We start from the raw sequence: 10,759 nt of genomic DNA on the forward strand, positions 1-10,759 counted from the left end.
AATGTTAAAAAGCTAAATTTTATAGGCTAATCTAAAGCATGTCTCCAACCTAAATTATATAAACCTGTTAACACTGATATTCCTAAGCTACCTTACATTGGACCAAATTCTTTGGCTGACCACTAAAGAAGGGGAACAATTGGGTTAAGCCTAACTCTCTAACTCCATGGTTAAGTCTAACTCTCCAACTCCATGGAATTTTAGGCCATTCGTTCTAATTATTCCATCAAATATAAAGATGACTAATCATTAAGTAACATTTTAAATGCTAACCCCTGTTTATATATATTTCTACCAATTATAATCCACTAAGGTAAACAAACCATGAAAACGTAACACCATAGACAGGAATGTAAACCATAAATATTGGCAGAGCACAATATTTCTGCTATTATATAGTTGAGATGTCAAGGCATACATACAAAAGCTATATTACTGAAGAAAATTGTTAAAATGGCCATATTATAATTTACCAAAAAAAAAATGGCCATATTATATACAGACAGCTTCACGCCTTTCACCCTGTAGATGACTAATTCACCATTGTAGATGCAGTGAGTGCTTGTACTGGGGTGGGACATTAGGCAGGATGGGATGGGATGGCTTGAGCTTACCCTGTTGATGAGGAGTTATTCACCGGTGCAGATCCAACAGCAACTCTGTTAGCAATGAGTACTTGTAACTGGGGCGAGAAATTAGGCGGGATGGCTTGAGCTTGAGCTTGTGCTTGTTGGGATGGATGGATATTGTACTGCCTCAGAGCATCATTATAAGCTTGTCCTGATAGGCCACCACGCATACGGACCATGGGGCGCCCGTCTTGATCTGAAGGTAACGGTAAATTCACTGCTACTGTGCCTGACATGTTTCCATGTTGATAACCCCCTGCCCCTGGTGGTACTCTGAATGAATTTGGGTGCACTAGAAGATGAGCAGCATTTGGAGGTATTTGAACAGGTCTGGCACTTTGGGAACTTGGCTGGACTCCAACCATTGACTGAGCACGTTGACAGCTAACACCGCCTCTTGCCTGACCAACACCACTCCATGAACTGCCTTGAACACGAGGAGTTTGCAATAAACTTGAAGCAGATGGTCGAGTGAGACCTTGAGAATTACAATTACTTGTGACATAGGGTGCCCTCTGGTTCAGCATTCCCTGCTGACTTGAGAAAACTGGTGCAGTTGCTGCAAGTCCTGAGGAACCTCTGTAAGGACCGGGCATTTGACCTCGACCTTGAAAGCCAGTGAACTGTTGAGCTAGGTGAGCAGAAATGAAAGGATGCTCCAGCTGCTATCCATGCCACAAGAAAATGAATGAGCAAGAAGAGCAACCAACCACAGAGAGAGAAATGAAGAATCTTAAACACATTGAATCATTATGATTATTGAAGCAAGTACAAAACAATAGAATGTTAAATAGTTCTCATTTGAAGAAAGAACCAGAAGAGAAGCAGTTAAGCTATTTACCCCTGTACTGGATGGTAACTGTAACGCCTGGAGCATATTTGGGTTAGACATGGAGAATTGCTCCTGCATTCCAAGCCTAAAAGGGACTGCATTCCTGTTAATCAGTGACTGGGCAGGAGAATTCTGAGAAGTTGCTGAAGGGCCATTGCAGATCGTGAAGTTCATCCCATTTCTTGGTCTATGTTGAGATGCAAGAGCTGGAGCAGCTTGAACTGCAACTGGCATTCCACTTGTATGACTAACTATTGGTGGGAAATCTGAATTCTGTAAGGTACTGGGAGAAGAAACTCCACCCTGCATCACAGAGGCTGGAATAACAGCATCTGTTAGAACAGGTGATGGCATGGAAATCGGAGTATGATTTGAAACACCAACGGTCTGCAGATTTGATGTAGAACTAGAAGTGCCCAATCCATATGTGGAGAGATAAATTCCTCTCCAGAAATCATCCACTCCATGAGAAGTGTGATTAGAATTGCTCGGATTTTTTGTGCAAGGTTGACCTTGGTAGTTGCTCTGGATTGCCTTTTGGTCTACACTGTCCCCCTTACCCACTTCATCCATTTCATCATCTAATGTAGTAAGATCCAAAATATCTACAGGTGCATTTGAGATACCATTAGAACATGGCAGCACTGCTTCACCCTCCGCAGATTTAAGGCTTTTATCTGGTGTCTTTTCATCATTATGATCATCACCGTCCATTGTTGCCTTCCATGAACCATCTGAAGAGATGACCACATGAGTAGTCTTTTCTCCGACTTCTTTCAAAACCTTTAAGATAAAATTTAGGTTACTCCAAAACAAGATAATTTCAAGCAACACACATGCCAAAAATAAATAAATAAATAAAAATCCTTGCCTTGACAATATCTTGATCAATACGGATGTCAGTGAAGCAAACCGGCTGATTGCAATAAGGACAACGCCAGGATGGTCTTCTTGAATTTATGTCAACATAGTTCTCATAATCAAAACACTATGGCAGAAACATGTTCAATTAGATCCAATCATAGAAATGAAAATGATGAACTTTTAGCAAGTAGCATATGACCTTTTAGTATGTTGGACATGATTAATTTAAACAATTCACAGCAATGGGCTCTCACCTGAAGATGTTTGCATGAGTGGCCTTTAACAGGAGTCTTAATACGCTTGAAGCTGTAAAAGTAAGAAGTTATCAGAAAAATACTTAGATGTCGCAGCTGGCATCTGGAAAGAGGAATCACATTCTATTGGGCAGGAGAAAAGGGATTGTTCAAAAATAAAAACTGATGAAGTAAATTATTTAAATTTTTTTTTAATGTCTAATACACCCAACTGAAATCTAATTCTTTCCATTAGGCAACAAATGACAAATCTACATACTCAACAGACCCAGCACGTCAAAAGCTTATGGAATAAGTAGAAGCCAAAAGCTGTTTTGTCTATACCTGCATGTCAAAATTCAAAGAAGCAACAGAGAAAACATCATACCTTATGGGACAGTTCAGGGATATTCTTGATGGTCCCTCAATTACATCCGATTCTATAGTAGAAAATGACAGCAGTCATCAGTACTAGTCTTACAGTTTCATAAGAGAAGTAAGCTAGGCAGCTATGAAGTTGCCTGGCAAGTTCATAAAGCAAGTATTCAACACTGTTCAATTATGTTCTCCACCTAAACTAAAAGCTTGAGCTATTAGAGGGGCAGACATAATTGCTCCGAAAGGATCTCAGCTATAATTTCGGTTTAGGTAGAGCACATAATTGAGTAGACAATCTCAGGTATAATTTCTATGCTTCCAAAAGGACCAAAACAGATACTGAAATGTTATCAGGGCTTCTCATTTGCACCAAACCCATGCAGAACACATCCCTTAGAAATGGGTACTTCACAAGGATCCTTCCAAATACACCTACTTCACAAGGATCCTCCAAAATACACCAACTTAATAAATATTGGGTGTACCCAAGACAACATGCCAGTATCTATCATGGATAATCAAGGTTGTGCAATTTAAAGTACTGTCCGCTGCATACCTGGATCTTCCAAAGCAGGAGCTGGTTGCAGAAAATTTAGAAGGGTGGGCTGGGTGGCAGGATCAGGGATTGAGATCGTGCTCATACGGGCAACAACAATAATGTAATTTTCTTCACAATGATGAGCAATACAGTAAGTTTTATACCAATTACAATAACAAAAGCAGGAAAGTAGGATAGGACAATTCTCCAATCATACCATTAAACTGGCCCACAGCTTGAAGAAGATTTGTTCCATACTTTAATGATAGAACTGTTGGAACCTGAGGTCCAGAATCCTAGCAAAATACAAAATTTAAATATCATTTAGCATTAATGGCATTAGGTAATTTTTGGATATTAGATTTTCCAATAATACTTCTCAAAAGTACTACTGCAACAGACCATTAACATATTTGCTCGCTTTGGCAGTACATTCCCATTGAGGAGAAAGCTTCAAAAACAAACAAGTATACATTAGAGCAGTCAAATAACTTTGACAGATAGTTAATAAAAAGGATATGGAAATGAACTCCATACTTCACTTGAGGGGGGCTTATGAGACATGATGATGTCTCCATATTATCTACTTGGGCAACAAGTAATCTCTGCAGGCAAAAAGAAAATAAAGGTGGGAGTTATATACTTATATTCAAACCTCAGTGTGCATGTTCCACCATTGGCAGCTATAATGTACTTAATGAAGGAAATCAGCATATAAAACAATACAACTATTGTGAGTCCTTCCCAACCCCCTCAACTGTAGGCATAGGCACTCTAGCCGAGCAATGAGATTAGAGTGGTTAGAGCAATTGGTGTGAGATTGGTGTGGTTGGACCACCTCAGTCACACCACTCGCACCGGACCCTTACCACACCCCCACCCCAGTTTAAATTTCTGTGATTGGAGTGGCGAATCACTACACCACTCTAACTGCAATTCATCCAAATCACCACTCCAATCAGTCTAACAGCGATCCATCCAAACAGTCTTCCAGAGAGTAATTGGAGAAATGGACTGCTCCAACTGCTTTCTAAAATGCACCCTTAAAAGATTGCATACAAGAATGATGAATAATGAAAACCACTTGTTACTTGCCTGTGTGTAGGACACTAGCCTGTCAGTCATTTTCAGATCACTTAAATTCATGATTACACTAAGATTAAGGAGTTCATGATAAAAGAGTGATTAGAATGTCAGTACAGTCGGAAAAAGAAAGATGAGATCTCAGAATGTCAATAAGTACTCAGATAACATAATACAGTGTGTAATCTTAAGATACAATATGAATAAAAAAACAAATATGCAAACAGCACTAAAAGGGAAAAAGTCCAGACACTGAAGCATATCAGCTAAAAAAAAGATTGTATTTGACCATAGAATGAATGAAAAGTTATTTGCCCAAAGCAAGAACTACTTTTGCAAACTCACTTGAGAATATTAAAAATATAAGCATGAACCTCAATCAAAGTAGGAGGTGCTTACTATATTCTCTCCCGGAGAAAATTCAACATTCTTTGGTATGCAGAAGTCGTTCACAAAAGCACCATATCCAGGCTATCAGAGAAGTAGAATTGCATTAGAACAAAACTGACTCAAATTACACCCTAAACATGCGCACAAATAGGTGATTGGGATACATGAGTACCTTGACTTCCAGAAAGACAAATATCTGGCCCATTTTCAATGTGGGAAAAAATCTGCCAATACAGAGTTTCTTCAGTAAGAGTCAGTGGTGCTAGGCATTTATCATAGTTAGAAGACAAATATTATGCAAAAGGCATATCCCGCGATCACTGCATCTGAAGGAAACTAAACTATTGTATTTCAGGTCAGTAGGGTCTAATTTTAATCTCAAGCAACAGAAATTTAATAATTCTTTCCAAAATCATTTCCACACCATACGTTCAGAATACCATAGAAGAATGTTTACCAAATAGACCATTATAATAAGTAATATTTAAAGAAAAGGAAAGATAAAGCAAATTCACTAACGTTGCCAAAGCAAAGTGTGATCATCCAAATATCATAGTATGGTCTACAACTATGGGATGAGCAGTAACTGATACATATTGAAAAAATTCAACAAAATTATTGGAATTATTTGTATTGATGTGCTTAGACATAGAATCATATATTCAGCCTACAAGGCAATAAAATATGTGTAAACATTCCTACCTCGTCATAATTGTTTGGATAATGGTTTGAGAACCACTAGGTTCACTTGAAAAATCTGTTCCAGTGCAGAAGTAACGAGAGATCTGAATATGGCAATAATAATTAAATATATTTATATTAAAAAATAAAAGAGCGAAGTAAGAACCAATACAATATGAATCAAAGAGTAATTACTAACCTCATTTGCAAGATGGTGAAGATCTTCACAATCTTTTTCAGAAAACCACCCACTCTGACAAGCACTCTACAAATTGTAACCAAGTCAAAGTTGTAAAGAGCCTCAATCACATGTATAAATTCTAGAATAAGAGTTAGGATCTAGGGCAAGTAATGCTGGCAAGACATAATCAATACACTTATATCTTCAGTATCACTGAGAAATATCAAACAAAGCATGCCTAAATGACAGGTTTAGAGTTTCAATTTCCTACTTCATTTACAAGTTCACATAGAAAATAATCCCATATGCTAGCTTGCCCAAATATGATATAGAGTATTATCACAAATTAGACGAACAACCTGTACTGTTTAGCCATAAAATCAGGCTGTTATTTCGCTTGTTTTGTCATCCTGGAGGAAACTTCTATTTAATGCCTGGAATGAACTGTTAGTTCATGCAAGGAGAATCCAAGTTCTTCCTGAAGCGGGCCTAGGTCCAATGCATTTCTGTGTATGTGTTTAAGCCATCCTTTGTACACCAACTAAATGTAGTCAATTAGCCTATTGATTGTTAGGTTATGGTCTTACTCCTAGAAACAACCTTGAAAACATAAACAAGGTTGCACACATCTTTCTTCCCTAAACCTGCATATGAAGTGGGAAACTAGTGCACCAAGTCCAACCAACTTAAGTCAATGATTCAACAATATATGAGAAACTAGTCTTTTCTATGCGCGATGCGCCAAAACATATGCCCAATATTTATATTTTAAAAAATAACTAACAAATTCTTACTAATTAAAATCTAAATGAAAAAAAATTATTTATTATATTAATCCAATATATAATGTCTACAAATATTATAATCATTAAAGAATATAAGAAAAGATATGGGTGGTGAATGCATGTGCATCGTAAAGTTAACGGAAGTTATAACAGTAAGGGTATTTTTGTCCAAAAAACTGTTTAGTACAACTCTAAAAATGCAATGCACAAAATGGTTAGCACTAAAAACATGGACATAAATTAGGGATATAACTTTGATTGAGACTTATTATGTTTTTAGATATGGTATAAAGTATCAAGTAGTTTGTTTGGGTGAAATGAGGATGGTTTTGGTGTAACTTATGAGAAATATCAACATCACTAATCAAGTATCAAGTAGTTTGTTTGGGTGAAACAAAGGAGCTGCTAAGAATGAGTAGCAAATTAGCAATATCATTTGCTCCAAGTAGGATCTAAGCCATGCATTCTTACATAAAAGGTCCATTGTTTCTAGTTACCTCATTTTAGCAAGTAAAATGGTATAAAGACTTAATTACTGTTGAATTAGCATTACAGCAAAGGACCAAACAACATGCAGGACACCAGGCTTCTATCTCCATCTTTAAGCAAACAATATAAGTCAATACTTGGCAAACTCACAGTTTGGCTTGTGAATATGATACTGCCCACTAAACTATTTAACTTTAAAGATAACATCTTCAAGATTACTATCTAGTTTACTAAATACCTAGACTGCCACGACTTGTTCATATCTTTCCATCAACATAGCAGGCCAACATTTGTCTATTATATTAATGTGATAAGAGTCTAAAGTGTAAGCAAAGCATAATTTCAAAACAAAAGTTGTAGACCATAAAGTTGATCCAATGAAGTATCGAAGGAAAACACTTGCACTTTGGTTATGACAGATAAAATATGGAGAGAGCATCAGTTATTGAATCTGTTCAGACGAATTGACTGGCATTTAGAATTACCTTTACAGAAATCATTAGAACCATATTAGCAGCTTGCAGAGAAGGTTCATAGTTATGTCGGCACACCTATAATAATATATTTGTTCAGTGAAAAGCAAATCAGTTACAGTAATGTTCCAGATGCACAATGAAGGTAGTATAGCAAGGCAATACACATTCCAGGGAATTTGAATCCAGAGGAAGTCATTTTGGCGGGTTTGTGTGTGCTAGAAAATGCTAATTAAAATCCAGAGAAAGTAACTTTGATGTGTTTGGTATAGATGTTACTTTCTTGAGAATCTATCACTCCATTAATTTCCTAATTTGCCCTTATGTATAACAAGGCATTTAACAATTTAATTTTATTATTATTTTTTCTTGTATTAACAAAGAAGTTGTCTTATTGTACTAAAATTTTTTTATTATACTTTTATGTTTTGAACTTAAGCTAAATCAAATGTATTTTCATTGAACCTAACTAAACTAATTAAATGAGACAGAGAGAGAGAGAATATTCTTTCCTCTCTCTCCTTTTTCACCTCGATAACTTAAAATGGCAAATTCCAGACAAGAATACAAGTTCTTGCAAGAAGATAAAAGAAGGCAGGCCAATAGCTCCCTGTTGACCATTAGGTCATCCTGGGTTCAAGCCCTTGAAAAAAGCTATATAAAAACAGATGTAAGATTCTGTAGATTTTCCTTCCTCTAACAGTGGATGATGCAGGACCATTGCTCACTAGGTTAGATCTTCTTCTTTTTCGCAGTACGATGCAAGTATGCAGAAATGTAAAACAAAGACAACTTTGACTTTCACTGAGTGTTACAAATGCACCTGTTTGACAAGTGAAGGCAACTCTGAAGCTTTAGTTGGTACATCCTGATTAGCAATGGCAAAATCAATGTCACTGCAATTAGCAGACCATCTGATTTAGTCAGTAATATTTAATATGATGATGGAGACAAATGAAGAAACTACTCTAGCATGCCCAAGAAGGCAAATAAACTAAATTGTGAATGAATAGCCAATAAGTAGCAATTAAAAGAGCCCATGCAGACAAGAACATACTTGGAACATTGGACAACTTTGTGCATAATCACTCCAATGATAGTCTTACTAGATAAGAGAGTAATAAAGTCTGAACACAATATCCTAAACATAATCACTTTAAATATAAAATATTAACAAAGCTAAACGAAAATGTATTGGAATATTTGGAGGCCATATGACTTGTTTTCAGGAGTTTTATGCAGATAAAACATAGTGTTAGTTTGAACACATGCACTTATATTTCTGGTATGCATGCTGGTTCAAAGACGTATCTTAACAGAAGAACCTATGCAACAACAGATTTCGCACAGAGACAAACTAAAAACTCCAAAAGAGGTGCAAAGTGGATTGGAATTTTACCATATAGTGGCTTTGAAATGGAATAATCTTGTTTCAGGGAATTAAACGCAAAAATCCATTCCTTTGTTTTTACTCTTTAATACAATAATACTCCTACCATCCTTGTATATGTATGTATGTTTAAAAACTACATTTATAGTTCTATTGAACACAAAAGGTCAAATTTGAACCATAGTAAAAAAAAAAGAACATAAAATCGAACAACTCCAAACTTAGCCCTTGACTTTGTTACTTTGACAATCAAATAGAAGATGAAATTGCACCAATTCCTTTTAAAAAATCATAATGATGTGGTAAACTCAGTTTGAACAGATATTCAAGAACAAAAAGTAGATAAAATCCACACTTATGAGTTCATGTCACACCAAACAGCACGAGCTGTCTGATATCTAATACAGCAGCACAGACAACTTAAAACTGGTGTGCTCTTGTTACTCTACAAGTGTGCCAAAGGAACCACCTGGGAATAAAACACATACTCCTTGTATGATTTACAAGGATGAAGGATGATGACAAAGGCAACAAGGTGGCCTCTGAACTACACGTCTGAATTTATATTTTATTAAGTGAAAAGTGGGATTAAAAAAAACAGAGGAGAATCTTTCACTTCACCAATCACCACTAATAATCCTTTGCATACAATAAATAAATAAATAAGAAGAAGCAGCAAACGTTTGAAAAGTCTATTACTGAGGAGCTGAAAACTACGGAGTAGAAATCAATGTTAAAATCACAAAAGTGCAAAATAAGCACACGTTCAACAATATAAATTATCACAAACAGAAATGCCGATTTCTTTAACAAAAACAGGATTGCGATTGACACACAGGAACTCACACTTGTAGACGAATACATGCACATCACATGCGTTTGGCAAAAATAAGATGCGAGAAAAAACACAAAAGTACCTGGCAAGGAGGAAGGATAACTGGCAGAATTCATGGACGTTGATTCTGGGGTGAGCGCACACACAGGTAGCTAATCGATGAGCGACAGTGACGATGCGGGAGCAATCCGCGGCACCGTCTTCGCCGCCGTAACCGGCCAAGGCAGCCGGCTTTCCCGCCATTCACTTGCCCTTTTCTGTTTCTGGCCCCAGAGGTTTTTGTTTGTTGTTCGCAGTAAAATGTCTGGTGGAAAGGCAAAGGTTTAAGAACGTACATTTGAAGCTTTTTTCCTTTTTGAATTAACTGTAGTAGAATCGCGGTTTACCCTGCTCCCGGGCCACCCAGTCCCAGGCTACGCCATTCCCATTTCCCATTGCATACCCAGTTAGCCGCCTCTTTTTGGTACAAGAACCCGGCTACCCGCCCAAATTTCTTGAATCTCCTTATATTATTATGATTATATTATATATACATTATATTTTTAATTTCTCTGGCCCCGTAATTGGAAATCAAATATTTTGTAGTAAATAGAAATTGAAATTAAAATTAAAATAATAAAAATACATTAACATTTCATTTTTTGAAAGAAATACATTAACATTTCATAGTGAAGGTATAAACAATTGTCTTTTTATTGTTTTTTTTTTCTTATTTTTTATTTTATTGGTCAAAAGTAAGGAATAAAATGGGTAATAGGTTTTAGATAGGGATGGACATTTTGGGATTCAATTTGCTTTAATTCTCCAGTCCTAGACTAAAGAATACTTAACAAAAATGGAAAAAAGTAAACCTCCTTATCAAGGGTACCAATGAGATCTGTAAAGGAACCAATGCAAAATTAAAAAGCCAAAGCACAATGTTGTAGAATTTCACATGCAAACTAGAAATTCACACAACACAAGCTTTTATTTTTAAAA

At 36.4% G+C, this 10,759-nt stretch overlaps 1 protein-coding gene across 2 annotated transcripts; it reads right to left on the reverse strand.

Annotated features, from left to right (window-relative positions):
* Positions 1-341: 341 nt before the first annotated feature.
* On the reverse strand, positions 342-10,236 carry LOC116031449 (E4 SUMO-protein ligase PIAL2-like). 2 transcript variants are annotated; one of them, XM_031273662.1, is made up of 16 exons: positions 9,864-10,236; positions 8,380-8,452; positions 7,569-7,634; positions 5,828-5,893; positions 5,650-5,732; positions 5,120-5,171; positions 4,957-5,028; positions 4,012-4,079; positions 3,877-3,925; positions 3,692-3,770; positions 3,493-3,603; positions 2,947-2,998; positions 2,580-2,631; positions 2,333-2,449; positions 1,471-2,244; positions 342-1,291 (listed from the first exon to the last, which is right to left on the reverse strand). In XM_031273662.1, exons 1-16 carry the CDS (start codon positions 10,022-10,024, stop codon positions 611-613), a joined length of 2,556 nt encoding a protein of 851 aa, XP_031129522.1. In that variant the 5' UTR covers positions 10,025-10,236; the 3' UTR covers positions 342-610. The 2 variants fall into 2 exon arrangements, with proteins under 2 accessions (XP_031129522.1, XP_031129521.1); XM_031273661.1 differs by having other exon boundaries at positions 342-1,294.
* Positions 10,237-10,759: the final 523 nt, after the last annotated feature.

The sequence above is a fragment of the Ipomoea triloba genome, chromosome 10 (assembly GCF_003576645.1).
Source record: "Ipomoea triloba cultivar NCNSP0323 chromosome 10, ASM357664v1".
In the NCBI taxonomy this organism is placed as follows: Eukaryota; Viridiplantae; Streptophyta; class Magnoliopsida; order Solanales; family Convolvulaceae; genus Ipomoea; species Ipomoea triloba.

Coding starts and splice junctions, on each gene's coding strand:
- LOC116031449 (XM_031273661.1), bottom strand. CDS start 10,024: ATGGCGGGAAAGCCGGCTGCCTTGGCCGGTTACGGCGGCGAAGACGGT. Junction 7,635..8,379: donor TGCCTTCACTTGTCAAACAG/GTGCATTTGTAA, acceptor ATATTATTATAG/GTGTGCCGACATAACTATGA. Junction 4,080..4,956: donor TTTCTCCGGGAGAGAATATA/GTAAGCACCTCC, acceptor TTTTGCCTGCAG/AGATTACTTGTTGCCCAAGT.